Source organism: Tasmannia lanceolata, unplaced genomic scaffold (genome assembly GCF_043159265.1).
Source record: "Tasmannia lanceolata isolate RefF3 unplaced genomic scaffold, GAP_Taslan_0.1 ptg000003l, whole genome shotgun sequence".
Classification (NCBI taxonomy): Eukaryota; Viridiplantae; Streptophyta; class Magnoliopsida; order Canellales; family Winteraceae; genus Tasmannia; species Tasmannia lanceolata.
Window position 1 is genome coordinate 38,990,498 of NW_027518680.1, and position 21,611 is coordinate 39,012,108.

A 21,611-nucleotide genomic window follows, 5' to 3' on the forward strand; every position below is an offset into this window, starting at 1 on the left:
TAGCTTAGCTCTTACTTCACTGCCGTATCTGTTACCAATTTTAGGCCTAACATATGGTGTGCTACAGTTTACACCTATGAGTGGGCCCACCATCTCCTATCAAATTCATACATAAGGTGGGCCTTTCATTTTATCCCTGGATGGAATGAGACCCATCAATTCTACTCAAACCATTACATAAGGTGCAACCCTCATTTTATCCTCAGTTTTCATGGGCGGGTCCCACAATCTCCACAAACTCAACCGCAAGGGTGGGGCCCACCATTTTACACTCCATGTTTTGATGGGCATGGCCCCACTATTTTACACCATGCGTATATATACAACATGACATTAAGAACTCTTTTCCATAAGAAATTAAAGTTACAAAAAATTGAAACAAGTACAGGTGGCTGAACATATATTGGACGTCCCCGGTGAGCGTCATACTTGTCCGTCACGCTATCATTTCCCATGTGTTTTATTCGCAGTTCCTTCATACGTAACTCATCTTACGTGTCCCTCCCCAACACGTTTTTGCAAACATCCGCGGCATCATGATTTCCTATCTTCGTAATTTTCTTAGCCTTTTCAGGCAATCGATAAACCTCCCACGTAGTTTAAGGAAACCTCTCTCTCTCTCTCTCTCTCTCTCTCCAGCTAAGACTCGTTGGGACCTTCGCCCATTTTTTATTTCCAATCTCTCCCTATAAATAACAAAAAACCGTTCCAACCGGCCTAGCAAAACCCGAAAACCTACCTCAAGATTCCTCAACCGGAATTCTGACAAATCTTGCCGGAATTCCTGCGAATTCTCCCCGGAGGAAAATTATAAAATGGTTGTGAAGATGATGAGGTGGTCTCCATGGCCACCACAAGCAACAACAACAAAGAGGTTTCAAGTAAAGGCCAAGATTTTGAGAATAGAAGGGTTTGAAGGAGATGAAGGGAAGGTTTTGATGGCTGATATGATATGGAAAGGGCATAAATCAGGGGGTTTAGTTTCTTTGAGAAAGAGAGAGAAGCAAGAGCGCCGAAACGTTTCGATAGGGAGGTTGGTTTTGGGAGAAGATGGTGGGCGTTTCGTAGAATTTGGAGATGAGTTTGAGAACGTTTGTGGGTTCTCTGTCTTACACAAAGATCATTCCTTCAATGCGTGGGACGTTTCGATTTCGATTCTATACGTAAGTTTTATTGATATCGTCTTTTTTTTCTTTGAGGTTTCCGTACAAATCGAAATGTTTCTTTCTTATTTTTCCTTGTTAACGAAGATCTTTTGATTCCTTTGTACCAATTGTCCAGGGTGTTTTAAATGTTTTTTCATTCTTTTGGACTCAAAACTGCTTCTTTGTTTTTCGGTTACTAAACTTAATATAATTAAAATTTTGAAATGATATCAGCACAACCATGTTTTGATATTTGCACTAACTCATCTTGTCTTTTATTAATTAAATAGCTGTCCAAGGTTATTACAGGTCTTAAAAAGGTCTCAGGAGCCAATTAAAAGAGCATGGTTGTGCCGATATCATTTCCCTTAAAAAATTGGTGGTAATTTTCAGTGTAGAATGCTTAGGATCGTCCAACACAAAAGTTTCAGGCACTGTTCGAACTCAAAGTCATTTCTCATATTAAAAAACGAACAAAAAGATTTCGAAAATCCATGGAGAAAGATTTTGGTGCCAGAATTTGAGTGTCAGGTACCGAAATCTCCCCCCCTTTTTTGTTAGGGACCACGCTGTCTCTCTTTTTAAACATTCGTTTATTAGCTGTAATGATTCGAGGAACTCTTTTTTTTTTGATTGGTAATTGATTCGAGGAACTCTTATAAGGAAAGAGTTGGATTTTAGATTTTAAAATAAAGAAGAGGGAAATATCAGCCCATGTTTTTACCAGCCCACAAAATTCCCAATATTTTGACATTTTCAACTCATCCCCTTCTTAGCTCCAAATTGACAATAATACCCTCATTATTTATTTCAAACCTACGAATATAAGATGCTAAGAATAAATGCAATTTCAGTGATTGATATGGATATTTTCGTCAATCCAATAAAAGCATCACTGACACTCAATTACGGTATCTTCCAAGAATGATCCGTTTTTATATTCGACTTCGTCGTATACACCGAAGAATATCTGTATATAATACTCCTAGATCATAGAGTTGTGGACCCACCAGTTTATTCGTGGGATGAGTCTCTTAAAATGCATGGGCACCGAGTTTTCAGTGTATGTACTCTAACAAGTAAGAATGATGTTGCAGGGGCCTGAAGCTGAAGAACTCTCGGCAATAGGGACAGTTTCTATAAACCTTGCAGAAATAGCTTTGGAGGTGCAAAAGGATGAAACAGGATCAGAGATTCAAAGAAAGCTTGCAATCCCATTACATGTTGCTGCTGTTGTTAGTGATGCTTTGCTTTACGTAAGTCTTCTTCCCCCCCACTATTAGCAGTGCTTTTACTATTCATGAGAAGTGGTCAATGGGTTTCAGTGGTTCAAACCATTGACTTTGGCAATCTATCAAGTGGGACAGCCTTTGGTCATAATACAATAGTGTGATAAGGTGAATGCCTATCTTTGAAATTCTGGGCTTTATAATCAAGACCGTTGATCATGTAGGCCATGGTCCTAGTCCCATGTCCTTACATGAGATAAAAGATTACAAAAAAAGGGAGCTTGTTTGTTTTGGATTTTGAGAATTGGTTTTCACTCCACTGGAGTGAAAATTAAACATAATTTTGAATCCAATGGTCAGTTTTGGACTCAAAATTGATTCTCAAAATCCAAAACAAACAGGTGATTGGTTCTGTAACACAATTGGTGGATGCCTTGTACCTCAACCATGATGTTTTAGGTTACATCCGAGCTTAATAATTTTCAATTCAGGGAAGATTTCGAAAAAGATTAGGAAAATTTTGGAAAAATAATCATCAATTTTCTTGTGAGTTCAATTCGTTCACTTAAGGATAATCACTCCATCTGTTGTGGTAAAAAACAGTTAATGTGAGGTGGCAGCCCAAGAAAAGCAAACCTGACTGGGGTAAGATAGGATATTGGAATGAATGTCGATCTGATCGTCCAATAGAGAAGGTTCTATACCAAGGTGTGTCCTGCACAAGGTAACACCCGGTCAGAAGGCCAACCTGGAGATAGTCCCCGGACGGGCCCTCCGATGCTTAAGTCAGTATGGGACATCATCTATAGGCCGTACATAACAAAATAGTAATGAACAGTAATTTCTCGAGTTTTGGACCCCTACCTTTGAGCCTTTACTGGCTATTTATAGTAAGTGGGTGCAGTTGATTTACCCTTTTGCCCTTTCGACAGGTGTCACCCCACGATTGGGTAGAATGTGGGTTTTTCCCCTGCCCTCTAGGGTTAGGCTTTTAATTACTCCCTGCTAATAAGGGTAATTAGGGGATTATCATTTGGGGACACGTGTCATTCTCTGATTGGATAATCGGTTTTGAGTCCCCATCAGATGCCCCTAGTTCCTTAGGCCGTGTTTATGGCCTGGGGAAGTTGAAAGATGACTTCAGCCGGGGGTTGTGCCCGTTTGGGGGTTCGGATCGGCTTTGGACGATCGCATATTGGGATCGGATCAGCTTCATATTGGGACCGGCCAAGTACGATCTGATTTTTTGTCATCTTGCGGCCTTGCGCCATAACGGGATCGGCCAAGGACGATCAGATTTTTGTCGCCTTGCGGCCTTGCGCCATATTGGGATCGGCCAAGGGCGATCAGATTTTTGTCGTCTTGCGGCCTTGCTCTATGTCGGGAGCGGCCAAGTACGATCAAATTTTTGTCATCTTGCGGCCTTGCACCATATCAGGATAGGCCAAGGACGATCAGAGTTTTGTCGTCTTGTGGCCTCGCGCCATATTGGGATCAGCCAGAGACGATCGCATTTTTGTCGTCTTGTGGCCTCGCTCCATATTAGGATCGGCCAAGCACGATCGCATTTTTGTCGTCTTGTGGCCTTACGCCATATTGGGATCGACCAAGGATGATCACATTTTTTGTCGTCTGGTGGCCTTGCGCCATATTGGGATCGGCCAAGGACGATCGCATTTTTGTCATCTTGTGGCCTTGCGCCATACTGGGTCGGCCAGAGACGATCACATTTTTGTCGTCTTATGACCTTGCGCCATATTGGGTCGGCCAAAGACGATCGCATTTTTGTCGTCTTGTGGCCTGCCCCATATTGGGATCGGCCAGAGACGATCGCATTTTGTGAGGGAATTCAGACAAACTACTTTCCTCAATAGTTTTTTGTCTTTTTCCCATATGGGGGTTTCTTGGAGCAGGGGAGGGAAAAAGACGCCACTCTTCGTGAATCGTGCCAGCCATTAATGGCCTCTGGCGTTGTGAGACACGTGGCATTGTGGCATTCGAGGATGTGAAGGGTCGTCAGTGTTGTTTTTGGTTATAAAAGGAGATGATCCTCTTCATTTCTTCATTCTTACATTCTGCCTTTTGTTCTCGCTCTGGTGGTCAGATTGGCTGTGTTTGTTCTTCTTGAGTTCGGGGTCCTTCGTATGCTGATCGGTAATCTCTTCCTTGCCTCATTTAGTTCTTTCGCTTTTCGTTTTTTCGTTCATGTCTGGTAGTCGTAGTACAATTACTCGCGTCGAGTCCGGATCCGGTTTGCCTTCGGAGGAATCTTCTTCCTCCAGTAGTAGTTAAGGGTCTTGTTCTTCCGAGAGGACTAGATGTACCTCTAGGGGTTATAGTGGCTAGACCATGGCCGATCAGAGTCACAAGAGAAGGATTCCTGGTCCTTATGTCGTAGCTAGTGACCAGGAGGTAGATATCCTTAGCGACGATCCTATCTTGGATCTGGGTGTAGATCCTGATCCGGTCGTGTTCCCTCTTGATGAGGGAATGGATCATGATTCTGATGTTGAGTTGAGAAGTCGATTGCGGGGGGCTTCAAGTTCGTCTGCTGTGGATAGGATTGTTGATGTCATCGTGGAGGCACAGATGGTGGCCGAAGTTAAGCATCACAGAGCAGCCCTAAAAAAATCGAGTAGACTGGCAGAGTCTAGGTTAGACTTTATTAGAGACATGTATTGTATTCCAGAGCGATTTAGTTTACGATCGGCGGAACAAGGTGATCGCGCACCCAATAAAAATGCGAATGTGTGCATCTATGAGGATTCCCTTAAGGTTAGGTTTAGATTTCCCATAAATCCTTTTGTGGTGGAGGTGTTGCGTTTCTATGGTTTAGCACCGTCCCAAGTGGCCCCGAACTCATGGAGGATCATCTTTGGCTTCATGTACGTGATGAAGAAGAAATTGGAGAAGGATCCTTCATTGGAGGTGTTCTGCAGGTGTTGTCATCTCACGAGGAACCGCTCGAATAGCTGGGTGTACATAAGCCAGCGTTCCGATATTAAATTCATAGTTGGTTTGCCGACCTCGATCCATGGTTGGAAAAATTGGTTCTTTTATGTGAGCTTGGACAATCCTGGTCTAGATGAGAGGTGGAAGGTTCCCTTGGTATGGTTGCCCGTAGATACGAAGATGATGAGTGAAAAGCCTGAATTGTCGAGTGGTGATGAGGCGACCGTCAGAGCTCTCGAGGCGTACCTTCTGGAGGAAGGGTTGATTTATTACAAAGATTTCGATAGTGAGGAAGTTCTGTAGGCAATTGGAGTCAGTTCAAGCCAGTAGGTGTCTTAGGCTTGTTAGTAATTAGGGTTTGCCTTGCATTTAGAATTCTTTTGCTTCCTCTGGCTGTGTTCTGTTATCTGATTATTTGTTGTCCTTTTGATCTTTACTTTACTTTCAGTGATGGACGCTGCTAAGAAGGCAGAGATGTTGAAGCGGGTGATGACGAGCAAAGTAGGACAGGCTCAGAAGAGGAAAGAGCCAGAGAGACCTTCTGATCGTCTAGTCCAGGACAAGGGGAAAGCAGTCAGGTCGACTACGGCCGGTAAGTCTCTCTCCGCCTTAGCACAACTTTATAAGGATACTCATCCTAAAAGGGTTAAGGCATCAGGTGGCATAGCTGGGACAGTAGCGAAGCGTCCGGCTTCGGGGTTATTGCCGGTGGAGAAGGATAAGGTGTTCCGTCCGGATTGGTCTATCCTTCGGACTGACACCGCATTTGGTAATCTGGAAATCACCCGAGAGCATATCCGGAAGGGCGTGCTGGAGAAGGATGCTAAGCGCATCGAGAAGGAAGTCCCTGAGACGGCCTTTGGAGCAAGTTTTGTATCTATTTATTAGGTGACTGTTGTGATTTCTTCTTGTATTTGTTGTGCATGCATTCGTGACTCTGATCATCTTCTCACTCAGTGCTTGTGCTTGCAGCTGGGTTGCTATTGGATTGACTTGGAGAGGAAGTCCATGATGTTTTCTGAAACTTTGACAAGTGTCCAGAAGGAGTTGGGCCAGGCAAACAAAGATAATGAGCAGCTGCTCACCAAGCTGCGCGCGTCAAAGGATGCGAGGAAAAATTTGACTGAGGAGAATGCCCGTCTGAAGAACGCCCAGGAGGAGCAAATTTGGAGAGCATTGGATGATCAGGCCTTGGACCACCTTGCAGAGAAGAAAGAGGCAGTGGAGGCGGCCGTGGAGGCGAAGCAGACCGAACTCTACGAGCTCATCTCTATTGCCTACGCGGAGGCCTTTAGTTCCTACAAGGGTCTTATCTTTATCCTGATGCCGATCTTGACTTTGATGACATTTCTTGGGAGAGTTTATACTCTGGCTCTGTTGCTGACTAGGTCGACGACCCTATAGCGGGGGATGCCGGTCGTGATCGTGATCAGTCTCCTGCCTTGGTTCCTGACGATTAGGATGCTCCTGCCTCTTAAACTTATCTTTTCATCTTCTCTTTTTTATTTCGTGTTAAGATTCTGTATTTTGTACCTTGGCCTTGTAGGCCGCTCATGGACTGTTTAAGAACTTTGGTGGAACTCTGACTGTTTTATTCTGAGTAATTTCTCTATCTTTTGATCAGGATATCCCTAACCTTTCATGATGTGATAACCATTAAGGGTTAGCACTCGTCAGGTTTTCCCAAGCCTTAGGCTTTTCGGGGTTCCCAACTCTTCTATATCACCCGGCTTGGTTTCGGCATTTTTCCCAAGTTGTTCTCAAGATTGAAATGCGCGACCAAGTTAGATGTTTTTGCTTGACCAGAGTTTAAAGACTCGGGCTTATTATTTACTTAACTCGTCATCATGTCCTTTTGTCTCCCAGCCTGAGGTCATACTCCGGCTTTTGGGAGGATTGACAAGTGATTGGTTTTTGGTTATCCGGGATGGAACATTCAGATTCATCTCTATGAATTCGATAATAGTCAAGAAACTCATTCAATTTTATTGATGCCAAGAGTGTTTACATAGATTTCCTTTCTGAGTTTGTTCTTGATTACAAAACATTGTAATAGTTGGGGAGGGGATAGGAGCTCCGCTATTGATAATACTTCTTGAGGTTCTTGGCATGCATGGAGGCGTAAGTGCCCTTTGAGGGTTTCCAGCCTGTAATTGCCTGGTCGGATGACCTGTGCCACTTTGTATGGCCCCTCCCAGGTTGGGGAGAGTTTGCCAACTTTTCGGGGCTGTGAAACGACTGCTTTTCTTAGCACTAGGTCCCCTGCTCTATGGTCCCTTGGTCGGAGCTTCGAATTGTAATATCGTTCAATCCTTTGTTGATAGGCTGCGACCCGAAGCTTGGAGTCTTCCCTTAGCTCGTCGAGGAGATCAAGGTTTGCCTCAGGCCTTCGTGGTTCCGTCCTCCGTTGAAATGTTGTCTACGGAAGGAGGGAACACCAATTTCCACGGGGATAACCGCTTCGGTCCCGAATGTTAGATTGAACGGGGACTCTCCTGTCAGGCCCCTAGGAGTGGTTCGGGCCCTAGGAGTGGTTCGTTAGGCCCAAAGGACACGGTAAAGTTCGTTGGCCCATCGGCCTGACTTTTCATCGAGTCTTTTCTTGATTCCTTGAAGAAGGGTTCGTTTGGTGACTTTGGTTTGGCTGTCAGTTTGGGGGTGTGCTACGGACGTGAACCGCTGTTCGATTTGAAGGTCTGTGTAGAACTTCCTAAATTCTCTGCTGTCAAATTGGGTTCCATTGTCTGTGATAAGTACCCTTGAGATGTCGAACCGGCAAACTACCGACTTCCAAAAGAAGTACTGAATGTTCTGCTCTGTAATTTCTATTATGGGCTCTGCCTCTACCCATTTGGTAAAGTAATCCACCGCTACAACCACAAACTTTCATCCTCTTGGTGCCCTAGGGAAGGGTCCCAATATATGGATGCCACAAAACGCAAATGGTATCGGACTGGTGATGGGAGCCAGAGGTGCCCCTGGTTGATAGGATGTAGGGGTAAACTTTTGGCATTTGTCATATTTCTTGACAAGATCCATGGCGTCTTTCCTCAGGGTGGGCCAATATAGTCCTCTAAGAAGGATCTTCTTGATCAGTGCCTTCCCTCCGAGGTCCTCGCCACAAACTCCTTCATGTGCTTCTCGTCAGGAGAATGTAGCGTCGATGGGGTGGAGGCAATTCAGATATGGCCATGTGTAGGATCTCTTGTATAGGTTTTTGCCATCGTAGCTGAAGCAGGACGCCCTCTGCATCACTCTTCGTGCTTCTTTCTTATCTTCTTGGAGTTTTCCGTCTTGAAGGTATCGAATGATCTCGTCCATCCAACACGGCTCCCGTTCCACTTGCATCAACTCTTGGATCTCTGTTTCAATGGCGGCTTTTTTCATGTGCTCCACACATATGCGATCTAGCGCTAGGTATCCTGATGCTGCTAGTCAGGACAGGGCGTATGGCTTCACATTCTCTTCTTGAGGGATGCGCTCTACTTCAAAGCTTTGAAACTTCTTCGCGATGTGCTGGACTCTGGCCAAATACTTAGCCATTCTTGAGTCCTTGGCTTCAAATTCGCCTTTCACTTTACTAACTACTAATTTTGAGTTGCTGAAGGCTTTGAGTTTATCTGCGTGCACCTGAATTGCCAGATTCATACCTGCTATCAAGGCTTCATATTCCGCTTTGTTGTTGGACGTGCGGAATCCGAACCGGATGGCTATTCAGCAATGAAATTATCAGGTCCTGTCAAGATGAGCTAGCTCCACTTCCTTGTGCATTGGAGGAGCCGTCTACACAAAGTTCCCAGATGGTATTTGGACCTTGCTGATCGCCTTCACCCGGACCACTCTGTCCTTTAAGGTTCGGTGTCTCTTTTTCATGTCCTTGTCCCCCGGGAGTAGTTGTATTATCCCCCCCGGAGGTTGTTGTGGGCTTTCCACATCATCCATACGTTCCTATCCCTTGGGTGTAGTTGTGTTATCACCATCCGAGAGTTGCCGAGGGCTTTCCAGCTTCTCTTCTGATTGCTGGGGTTGAGTGCACTCCACTATGAAATCAGCAAGGACCTGAGCTTTTATTACTGGCCAAGGTAAGTACCTGATGTCAAACTCACTAAGTTCTACTGACCATCTGACGAGTCGCTTGGATGTGTCGGTTTGTGTAGAATCTGTCTTAGTGGTTGATTGGTTAGTACTTTGATTGTGTGTGCTTGGAAGTACGGCCTTAGCTTCCTTGCTGCCATTACCAATGCATATGCCAGTTATTCCATTCGACAGTATCTTGTCTCAGCTTCGTGTAGCACCTTGTTGAAGTAGTATATCGGCTTCTGCTGCCCATGATCTTCTCGAATCAAAACTGCTGCTAAGGCTACAGAGCTCACTGATAGATACATCACCAATTCCTCTCCTGCTTCGGATTTAGTGAGTAACAGAGGTGAAGAGAGGTACAGCTTCAGCTCTTCAAATGCTGCTTGGCATTCGTCTATCCACGAAGCAGTCTTTATTCCTTTGATAGGTTGAAAGAATGGAAGACGTCTCTCGGCGGACTTTGATACAAATCTTCCCAATGCTGCGACCATACCGGTCAATTTCTGTATTTCTCGGATCGTAGTGGGAGGGGCCAAATCTATGACAGCTTGAACTTTCTCTGGGTTGGCTTCAATCCCTCTATGGCCGACCATGAATCCTAGAAACTTGCCTGCTGTGACTCTGAAAGCCCATTTGGTCGGATTTAACTTCATCTTATACTCTCTTAAGACTTGGAACGTTTCTTCGAGGTCTGGAATGTGATCGGTTGCCTTCTTGCTCTTGACGAGCATGTCATCTACATCCACCTCCATATTTATGCCGATCTGGTTCCGAAAGAGTTTATTGAGCAACCTTTGATAGGTAGCCCCAGCATTCTTAAGGCCGAAGGGCATCACTCGATAGCAGTACAACCCTTGATCGGTTACGAAGGACGTTTTTGGAATGTCTGCCTCGTACATTATGATCTGGTTGTACTCAGAAAAAGCATCCATGAAGGTTAGCAGTTCGTGGTCTGATGTGGAGTCAATAAGCTAGTCAATCCTTGGGAGAGGGAAGCTGTCTTTCGGACAGGCCTTGTTCAGATCGGTAAAGTCTATACAGATCCTCCACTTCCCATTGGACTTCTTTACCATTACCACATTGGCTAACCAGTCTGGGTATTTGATCTATTGGATGAAATCTGCTCGTAGTAGCTTCTCAACCTCTTCTTTGATAGTTGGTTGCCGCTCGTGGGCGAAGTGTCTTTTCTTTTGTTTGATCGGTTTACAAGTTGGATCCGCGCTGAGCTTATGGACGCTAACCCTCGGATCAATACCTGGCATATCGGCCGGCGTCCATGCGAAAACGTCAGCATTGCCTCTCAGAAATTGGATCAATCGGTCTTTAACTTCTTCGTCTAGTGACGATCCTATTCGTACGGTTTTCTCAGTTTGATTCTCATATAACGGGACTTGAACAAGTTCTTCTGCTGCTTCGATGACGACCACTTGGGCTTCATCACGAAGATCTAGCATTTCAATGGGCATTGTTTCTGGTGACCTCTTCCCTTTGAGAGCGGTGACGTAGCATTCTTTGGAGTGAGTTTGATCGCCTTTTACTTCGCCGGGCCCTCTCGGAGTTATGAATTTCTTTTTTTAGTAGTAGGCCGAAGGTATTGCTCTCAACAGGTTCTACCCTGGTCTTCCCAAAATTGCGTTGTATGCTGAGGGGTGTTCACCACCATTTTTTAGTGGTAGGCCGAAGGTATTGCTCTCATAGCTGTGGCTCGTGGCGGTGCATTCCCCACGAGGACTGCCAGTTCTATGGATCCCACCACTTTGACGACCTCCCCAGCAAACCCATAAAGTTCTGTGGTGGAGGGTTTTAAGAGATCGTCTTTGATGCCTAGTTGTTTGACGGCATGATAGTACAAGACATCAGCAGAACTTCCATTGTCGATCAAGATCTTTGGTGTTTCGAAGTTGGCGATCAACATGGTGATGACTAGGGCGTCGTTGTGTGGCAAGATTACACCGTTCAAATCAGCATCGAAGAATGAAATTGCATTATCAACTTTCAACTTCTTGTCGGGGATATGTACTGAGTTGACTTGGCGGGCATAAGCCTTGCGAGCAGCCGAGGAGCTTCCTCCAGCGATTGGCCCTCCAACTATGGTCGTGACGACCCCAGCTGGCTCGAAAGATGGCTCTATTCCGGGAGGGCTTGCCGGAGCTGGAGACTTTGCTCGGCTTCCCCGCGATGTGGACCTTTGCGGACTTCTACCTCTGGGTGGACTAGAAGTTCGGGGTTCCCTTTTGTCTTGGCCCCCACCTTTGACGTAATTTCTCAAATGCCTCCGTTTGATTAGCAATTCAATCTCTTCTTTCAAGTGCCGACACTCTTTGGTGTCATGTCCGTGGTCCTTGTGGTATCTGCGGCATTTGGATTTGTCCCTCTTGTTGCTTTTGCTCAACATCTTAGCTGGCCACCTGAGGAAGTCTTCATCCGTTATTGCTGCTAAGATTCGGGCCCTGGAAGTGTTGAGCGGGGTATAATTTTCTTCTCTTCAAGGCAGACTCTTATCTTTTCAGGACGGTCCATCTTCTTATTTGTGCTTCTGATTTGATGATTGCCCATTTCTTTCAGATTGGCCACCATGCCTGTTATCCAAGGCAGCCACTGTGTCTTCCACTGAGATATATTTTTCTGACTTCGCGATGAGATCGGCCAAGGAAGTTGGTGCCTTCCGCGCTATCGATCGTTTTAAGTCGTTTGACTTAGCTCCTGATAGCAAAGCATTTTACAACCGCTGATGGATCCAAGTTAGTTATCTGCAAGGCTTCCCTGTTGAACCGACGTACAAAATCTTTCAAAGACTCATCGCGTTCCTACCTCAGCGCCATGAGTGATGCGGCCATCTTCTTGGGTTGGTGACTGCTCATGAAGTGCTAAACCAAGTTGTTCGCGAGATCTTCCAATGAATTAATGGAATTCGGCCTTAGGACTGCATACTAATCTCTGGCAGCACCTACCAGTGTGGTTGGGAATGCCATGCATACGAATCCATCTGAGACCTTATGTAACAACATCATGGTCCTGAAGGTCTCTAGATGGTCCACGGGATCAGTTGTCCCATCATATCGGGGGATCGACGGCATTTGAAAGTCTCAGGGAGTTGGCGGGTTTATGATGGCTTCCGTGAATGGAGGCTTGCTATTGAAAGCCTTGAGGTCGGGATTTTTACTGACTTTGGCTAATTCTTTGATTCGATGGTCGATTTCGTCAAGTTTGCGCTCTACACGCTCATCCTTTTTATATTCCTTTCTTTCTCTATGCCTTTTACGTTCTTGCAGAGCACTAGAAGCGGAATCTAATCGACTTTCAGATCTTATCTTTCGCTCTTGGTGCTTTTCCTGTCCTGCGATATCCTTCAGGCCTTGCTGTCGGTTTACCGATCTCGACCGATCCCGTCGGCGATTTCGATTCAGTGACGGAGATCGTCCTCGACGTTTGTTTCTACTCCTCGAAGGAGACCGGTCACGGCTGTGTCGGGAATATCGGTTGGACGAGCGGGGACGAGTCCGGGAACAGTTGTGCGGATCTTCGTGCCTCTGAGACATTCCTTCCCTTTGCACGCACGGCTCTGGGACGGCGGTCGTGAAGAGGAGGTCTTGACTTGCTTAGTCAGGTCAGCCACTTGTTGCATCTTGTGATTGAATTGCTCTACTGGGAGTTACACGACGTGTGTGATCGATCGTTGCTCTTCTAATCTTTGATCATCTGAACGGACTTCGGCTACGACCCGCAAAGCTAGGCATCTGATTCTATGAGGAGCGCTGGGAAGCGGGGGATCTCTAGGTGATTGCTGAGAGTGGGCCCCTCGTCCTGATCCCGCGCCTCGACCTGAACCCGCACGGTTGCCCTTCCTGCCTGCCATGTGGGAGATTGGGGACAACTTTTTGTTCGGGTCCCACGGATGGCGCCAAACTGTTGTGGTAAAAAACAGTTAATGTGAGGTGGAAGCCCAAGAAAAGCAAAACTGACTGGGGTACGATAAGATATTGGAATGAAAGTCGATCTGATCGTCCAATAGAGAAGGTTCTATACCAAGATGTGTCCTGCACAAGGTAACACCCAGTTAGAAGGCCAACCCGGGGGATAGTCCTCGGATGGGCCCTTGATGCTTAAGTCAGTATGGGACATCATCTATAGGTTGTATAGAACAAAAATAGTAATCAATAGTAATTTCTCGGGGTTCGGACCCCTACCTTTGAGCCTTTAGTGGCTATTTATAGTAACTCTATGCAGTTGATTTACCCTTTTGCCCTTTCGACAGGTGTCGCCCCATGATTGGGTAGAATGTGGGTTTTTCCCCTGCCCTCTAGGGTTAGGCTTTTAATCTGCTTATAAGGGTAATTAGGGGATTATCATTTGGGGACATGTGTCATACTCTGATTGGATAATCGGTTTTGGGTCCCCATCACCATCTAAATGTTATCTTGTTGATTTTCTCCTTTCTTTAGCTTTCTTCCTAGTTTATCCCAACAGCTAGGTGTTGGCCTCCCACTTCGCACTATCCTTTTTCAGATAGTTTCAGTTTTTTAGCTAGGAATTTTTTCCTTGTAAAGATCCATTATGAACTGATGTAATCTTTATCTCTCTTTTAAATTTAGTCACCCCATATACAAAAAAGGCATTTAGCTCATGTAACCAAATTCTAGTTAGGGTATTAATGAAGAGGGTTTGGGCACATTAGTTGGATCTGTTAGTCTCTATTGGATCCGTATCTTAATGTCCGAAATTACTTAGGATCGTTACAGAGGCGGAGCCGCCAAATCCAATGGAGCGTCCTTCATCTGAAATAACTGTGCTAATGTACAAAAATACCCTTCATATTTTTGCTCATTTAGGACTATTCATGAGTGCATTTTTGTGACATTCCAGACTGGTCTTGCTCTTCCTGCTGCTTCCCATGCTTCCTGCTTGTGACTACTTGCCTTGCCCATCCTACCCAAAACCAAGAAAAAATATTGTTTTTTCTGCTTCTAGTTTCAATGTTGGCTCTCTATACCCTCTTTTGGGCATGTTTGGCTGCCAAGAATTGTTTCTCACGATAAATTGGGTGTGTCCAAGTGGAGATGAGGATGAAGTCGGCTAAATATCCGAAAACAAAATCCCGGAACTAGTGTCTCCAGCGAGGAGAAGTTGCTAAAAATCGAGAAACCAAAAACTCTATTCAAAACTGTAAGCCCAATGGTTCCCACCCTTGGCACTTCCTTCTTGTTTTGATGATTCCAAACACAAGTGATTTTGAGTCACTAATGTGTTTAATTGTCTTTAGTTGTAGATCCCATTAGTGTGAATTCAGAATCGAGGCCTAGAAGCTTAATTGGAGAGCATTTGGAGTGCTAAAGAATCTTTAGATCCAAGAAGTGAAGGTTACTTGAAGCCGAAGTTCAAGAGAAGATTGAAGTGCTTTTCAAGTCAATTTAGATTGTACTCCTCTCCTTTGCTTTTAGAGATGTTAAAGGCAATGCTTTTCAAGTTAATTTAGATTGTACTCCTCTCCTTTGTTTTTAGAGATGCTAAAGGCACTTAACATAGTTTTAAAACAAACTTAGGAAAATGTATTTAAAAACTAGGACAAAAGCCCAAAGCCCAAAGCCCAATGCCCCAATGCTTTTTTGTATAAAAACAAGTTATTAAAACCAGGCCAGTCGACCTAGGTATCCCGGGCGACCGCGGGATGGTTGCTGGAACTCCAGCATCTTCTCTCCAAAAGTGGGCCGGTCGACCGAGGCAAGTCCGGTCGACCGCGAATGGGCTCCTGGAAATCAAGGAGGCATCCAGAAAGGACTTGGAGGTCAACCACTACGGTTTGAAATTCAAAAATAAAAAAGGAGGGCCGATAAGGACGGGCGACCGCCACACCCCGGTCGACTGCCACCATCTGGCAATATAGCCGCTGGAGCCTGCGGGACTTGCTTTTCTTAGCCAGTTATTTACCCTTTTGCCCTCAAACGGTAATATTCTTTCTTGGGCTATATATACCTTATCCAAGACCTTCTAAAATATCTCTTTGCATCATTTTGAACATCCAAAAGAGAAAATCAAAGTCGTTTTAGTGCCTCTCTCATCTCTAAGCAAATAAGTGGATTAGGCTTATACTTGTACATCTTTTATCCATCTCTTGTAACCCTCTTGAAGGGATTTTAGTTTTCTTTCTCCAAAGATCATTGTAATTTGGCGAGTGTGCGTGGAGTCGCGGAGCCATCTCCACAAGAGTGAGTGTTGGGGACGCGGAGCTTTCTCCGGATTGGCAAGTCTTGCGAGGCAGAGCCACCATCTTTGTAATTGGGTTGATTCCCCTCCTTTAAGGGAATCCGTAGTGAAATCACCAAGAAGTCTTGGTGGAGTGGAGTAGGTCCTTGGTAGTGACCAAAGCACTATAAATCTCGGGTGCACTCTTTCTATCTCTTTGTGCATTTGTGTTTTGTTTTCATTAATATTCTTAAGGTTTTACTTTGTCATTTAGTTTTAATTCTGCAATATCTTTGGCGAAGTTTTTGAACCCAATTCACCCCCCCTCTTTGGTTTGCCATCACCCCTGGGATTTCAAAAACCGGATCAACCTTCTCCAAGTTCTTAGCAACTTCTCCACTAGTTAAGGGATTTTGATTCCGGATTTTTAGTCGACTTCACCCTCATCTCCACTGGAGACACCCAATTTATCATGAAAAACAATTCCTGGCAGCCAAACGTGCCCTTTGTTTCTTCTACTTTCCTCATTCCTCTTCCCAAACCCAAAGGTCTAATTGTGTACAATGTAAGGAGGACTTAGACCTCCCATAGACAGTTTAATTCGAAGAAAGTAAGATCCAATTCATAATAGATTGTATCCAAGAAATAGGAGGATCCAATCTAAATTGGATCCATTGACACCCCTAATCCTACTTACTACTCGTTGCATATCGAATCTTAATAGATTGTGTCCAAGATATATGGTAATCCACTTACTACTCAAATGTCTAGGTTTACCTAGATTATTTCCTTTTATGCATCTCCTAATCCTCTCTACTTTCTGGCACGACATCTTGACCATCCAACACTTTGTCACCAACAAATGCTGTCTAGGATGCACCCACACTCACCCTTGCGGCTTTACCCTTTTGTTGTTTGACGTGAATCATACGATCTTCTTGATGCTTGATCGCACAAACTACATCCTCTGACACTCGAAGTTCATCTCCAACCTTCCAGCCCATCACCTCGATTTTAGTGAGAGACCATGCCTGCGACCTTATCTACCATGAGACACCCTTTCCATGTTTTAATTATCAAGATGAATTTGAATTTCTAACGAGATAAATGAATCTCTAAGATTTCTTAAAAATGATTTTTTTTTCCAGTTATTATCTGATTTTTTTAATAGTCATTTGGATATGTCACTGTTCAACTATCTACTGATTTCACATTCTACTGTTCAAAATTGCATTTGCCAAAATTGCAATTGTTTAATAAAAGTAGTTTAGGTAATTTTTTTTCTTAATTATAAATGCAGAACCCATGGCGTTGATCAAATCTTTTATTTTTTATTTCTTATTTTCGTCATTTTATTTTTAGTATTTATTTGGGGCGTCAAAACTTGTCTATTTAGCTTTATTTTGGTGTTTTTAGAAATGTTTTTCGATTACCTATCTAAAGAGCCCAAGATTACGCAATTTGGACTTGATTTGGCTAAGTTATAGGTAGTTTTAGGATAGGTTTAGGATAGGGTAAGTGTCTATTATAGGATTACTATTTTAGGATTATCTTAATCATATTTCTTGCTTTTATATTTGTTGCTTAAAATAGAAGATAGAGAATAATTGTTAGGCAAGTCTTTAGGGTTGCTATTCTTAGGTTTTGCCTCTTTATATGATGTAATGGCATGAGGAAAGAGGAGAGATTGAATAAAGTTTATTTTTGGGACAACTCTTGTGAAGAGAGCATTGGCTCTTTCACGTGGGTGAAGGAGCTTGGCTCCTTTCACGTGCTATATTGGAGCTTTCCTCCAAACCGTGGCATGGGTTTTCAAGCCCCCATGAGATTATTTTAGTCGCTACTTGTGTTTGATCTCCATCTTTGTGTTGCCGCTCCATGCTCCCTTCGTCAGAATGTGTGGATGAAATGTGCATCGAAAGTTTTTGAATGCCGTTTTCATTTGAAGCTTAGGGGGTTGTCCATCCAATCAATGGACCATACTATGGATGGTCTAAATCCTCCTGCCGTTCATGCATGGTTTGATGTGCTAAGAATTCCTCATCAAATGTCGACCAAGAATGGCATTTTTTTCAAAAAATGATATTTTCTTGTTTAAAAGCTTGTGTTGATAGGATACCCCTCCTTCAATTGCAGATATCCTTCAGCTTCATCGAGATTAGGATTTTACATGGGTCTCCAGAAAGTATAGAAGAAGACAGCTTCCTCAGAAGAGTAACAAGTTATGTGTCATCATCCCGAAGAATGAAGAAGAAGAAGAGCCCAGGGGATGAAACAGACAATGGGAGCTATGGGAGTGTCTCTGAAAGGTTTACTGCCGACGAAGATGAATCTGACCTCTGTGAAACTGAAGACTCACCTGATGACGAATTGGGTCCCACCCAACCGAACCAATTGGGCTACAGCTCCATTGCTTCCGCTGCAAACCGTATTTTGGCTGAAACCGTAGAGGAAACATCTGTGTATTATGCTAGTAGAGGTAGTAACAGTAGTGTAGAAACAAGTTCAGTGACTCAGTTGGCATCATCTTTACGTTCAGAGGCTCGGTCCGAATTGCCCCCGAAGGGCGGGTTTCTGTCATGGAAGAAGAGGAGGCTGAGCTTCAGATCTGGAAAGAGAAAGGAAGAGCCTCTAATTAAGAAAGGGAATTGTGATGAAGGCGGAGATGACATCGATATGATTCGCCGACAGCTCAGTTCTTCCTCAGACGAGTCCGCCTCTTCCACTGCGAAGGTACGTAATTAGGATTCCTGGGTGTGTCTTTGAATTATATCATTGTTTTTCTGTATCTGTAGTTTCAACCATGTCAGTTTTGCCTTAGGCTCTGTTTCTTTCGACATAAAATGGATGTTAAACAAATTTTATGCTCTTTTTTACGTGAAAAAGTGTGCATAAAATTTGTTTTACAGCTGTTTCATGCCAAAGAAACAAAGCCTTGATGTAATTTGCCTGCTTTTTTTACAAGCTAGGCAAACTGACATGGTGTTAATCCCTAATTTTTAGAGTGCCTATATATACCAGCCCCCCTTAAAGAAAAACATGTAATTAAGACACTAGTTCTCCTCTTAACTGTTACCTTGTGTTGTTACAGAATGGAGAAGTGACATTGCCAGAGAAACAGTGGCCTGAATCTGACTTTGGAGAAGAAGATTTCAAAGTTGGCAGTTGGGAAGAGAAGGAGCTGATTAGCAGAGACGGGCAGGTGAAACTAAAAGCTTGTGTTTTCTCTGCTTCGATCGACCAACGTAGTGAGAGTGCCGCTGGAGCCGGGGCTTGCACCGCCCTTGTAGCTGTGATTGCTGACTGGCTACAGTCAAACCAAGGAGCCATGCCCACAAGATCCGAGCTAGATAGCCTCATAAGAGAAGGCTCTTTGGAGTGGCGGAAGCTTTGCGAGAACAAGGCCTATAGGGATCTCTTCCCAGACAACCACTTTGACCTCGAAACAGTGTTACAGGCAAGAATTAGGCCAATAACAGTCATACCGGAGAAATCTTTTATCGGGTTTTTCGAACCAGAGAGCTTTGAATTCTTGCATGGTGCAATGTCATTCGATCAAATCTGGGACGAGATCATGAATAATGTTGGGGATGTGGAGCCAAGGGTTTATATTGTGAGCTGGAATGACCATTTCTTCCTACTGAAGACCGATGCCGATGCTTGTTATATTATCGACACATTGGGGGAGCGTCTCTTTGAAGGATGCAACCAGGCCTACATTCTGAAATTTGACAATGAGGCCAGAATGTATAATTCTCTGGAGAAAGAGACAGATGGGCAGAGCGAAGACCTTACGAAAGAAAAAGTGGGAAAGGGTGTGGGGATGGTGATAGGAGGAGAAGACAAAGGGGACAAAGGGAACGGCGAACTCATTTGTAGTGGGAGAGAGTGCTGTAGGGAATTCATTAAGAGATTTCTGGCTGCTATTCCATTGAGAGAATTGGAGATGGAAGTGAAGAAGGGAACTGTGTCAAACATTCTCCTCCATCACAGATTACAGATAGAGTTTCACTATAGCACGCCTTCAAGGGCGTCCATGACAGAAACCATTGATGATAATTAGATGGTTCTTGTTGCTTATTTTTTTGGAAATTCTACAGAGATCAAGTCAGCTGAATTAGCTTATTGACACGGTTCCTTTTGTATATTCGGGTGTGTATTTAATGATTGAGATGAAGTAAAGAGATCAATGAGAAACTAATGTTTGTGAGGACAGATATTATTGGGTATTGTTGGAGACAAGCTTTTACAGAGCTCAATTTGATTGATTTGCATATTAATACAGGTGTTGAGGACGATCGATGAATGGTCTCTTTCCCATCATTACCACCCCTTTTGTTTGTCTCATTCTTAAAATGACATCATTTTCAGGAAAATACTGCCAAAAGGGAGTAAAAAAGTAGCCAACTTCAGGGAAAAAAGTTATTGCGAGGAATGAAAATGCTACAAATGGGGCGTGGGGGGAGATATCATTTCTTTTTTAATCTTGAGAAATTTAGTTAGTTATGCCTTCAAATAATCCATGGAAGAACAAGGTTACCAAAGCGCCCTTGATGGTTTGGAATTGAATTTTGGAATCCTAAGAGCTTTAGAAAAATGCAGATCTATGAGAAAAACCGTCAAATATTAGTTGCATAAGAAATCTCGAAGGAAAGGTGTTCTAGAAGAATGAAAAATAAGTACAGAAGTATCAAGAGGATAAGTGATTGGCTAAGGGACTTCTGTAGTCTTGTAAACCAAGGAGAGATTTCAGCCTCTTGGAAGCTTTTTCCCTGAAATTTCTTGTAGTTACGCCTATGAAGGCTGTTACTAAGTGTTAGACCGAAAATCGGTAACAGGTACAGCAGTGACGTAAGAGCTGAGCTGGATAACCAAAGGTGCTGAGTCCTGGGGGACCGGAGTGAACGAGTAGTGAAGTGGCTAGAAGCGAGTCCTGCTATGAGGGCTGAGTCCTGCACAAGGCAAGCGAGGTCAGAAGACCAACCCGGGTTTTACTCCGGACAGGCCCTTCGACACTCAAGTCAGTATGAGCATAAGTGAAGGGGAGAAGTCTAAGAGTTTGGGTGGAGAGGGTTTTTCGCATTACCCCTTGGTCTAAGCTTTGATCCCCTATTTATAGGGGAAATCCTGGTGAGGTCCAGGACAGGTGTCCTGGACAGGTGGCGGCCTGTGAGCGGCTGGAGTTCACCTACTCCGGGACAGGTGGCAGCCTGTGAGAGGCTGGAGTTCACGTACTCCAGGACAGGTGGCGGCCTGTGAGAGGCTGGAGCTCACCTACTCTGGGACAGGTGGCGGCCTGTGAGAGGCTGGAGTTTTTACACCCCATCAGTTGCCCCCCAGTTTTCCAAGTCATTGAGGGACTTGGGAAAGTGTGATCAATCGTTTCTCTGAATGGGTAGGCGTTGTTTGGGAGTGAATCGGGGAATTCAGTCTGGAGGTCCAGTCCGGGGTCCGGCTGGAATTGGTCTGGGAGTCCAGTCCGGAGTCCGGAGTTCGGAATCCGGAGTCGGAGTCCGGAGTACGGCTTCCACTGGACTGATTTTGACGTTTTGTAGGACGCGTCGTATTCAGTCCGGAGTTCGGAGTTCGGAGTTCAGAGTCCGGAGTACGGCTTCCACTGGACTGATTTTGACGTTTTGTAGGACGCGTCGTATTCAGTCCGGAGTACAACTTCCACCGGACTGATTTTTGTCGTCTTGCGCCCAGTCCGGTTCGGACTGGACTGCTTTTTGTCGTTTTGCTGAAACCCGTTATATCCAGTCCGGCTGGGGCCGGACTGATTTTTGTCGTCTTGCGCCCAGTCCGGTTCGGACCGGACTGCTTTTTGTCGTTTTGCTGAAACGCGTTATACCGGACTGATTTTTGTTGTCTTGCGCCCAGTCCGGTTCGGACCGGACTGCTTTTTGTCGTTTTGCTGAAACGCGTTATATCCAGTCCGGCTGGGGCCGGACTGATTTTTGTCTTCTTGCGTCCAGTCCGGTTCGGACCGGACTGCTTTTTGTCGTTTTGCTGAAACGCGTTATAT

At 44.5% G+C, this 21,611-nt stretch overlaps 1 protein-coding gene across 1 annotated transcript; it reads left to right on the forward strand.

Annotated features, from left to right (window-relative positions):
- Positions 1-624: 624 nt before the first annotated feature.
- Positions 625-19,909, forward strand: LOC143854455 (uncharacterized). The gene is made up of 4 exons (XM_077364444.1): positions 625-1,163; positions 2,243-2,401; positions 17,723-18,319; positions 18,678-19,909. The coding sequence occupies exons 1-4, from the start codon at positions 816-818 to the stop codon at positions 19,647-19,649; spliced, it is 2,076 nt and encodes a 691-aa protein (XP_077220559.1). The 5' UTR covers positions 625-815; the 3' UTR covers positions 19,650-19,909.
- The last annotated feature ends 1,702 nt before the right edge of the window (positions 19,910-21,611 follow it).

Bases quoted from the DNA above. Each gene is read 5' to 3' on its own strand.
- LOC143854455 (XM_077364444.1), top strand. From the start codon at position 816: ATGGTTGTGAAGATGATGAGGTGGTCTCCATGGCCACCACAAGCAACA. The intron at 1,164-2,242 runs GTAAGTTTTATT...ATGATGTTGCAG, and splicing joins TTTCGATTTCGATTCTATAC to GGGCCTGAAGCTGAAGAACT. The intron at 2,402-17,722 runs GTAAGTCTTCTT...CTTCAATTGCAG, and splicing joins TTAGTGATGCTTTGCTTTAC to ATATCCTTCAGCTTCATCGA.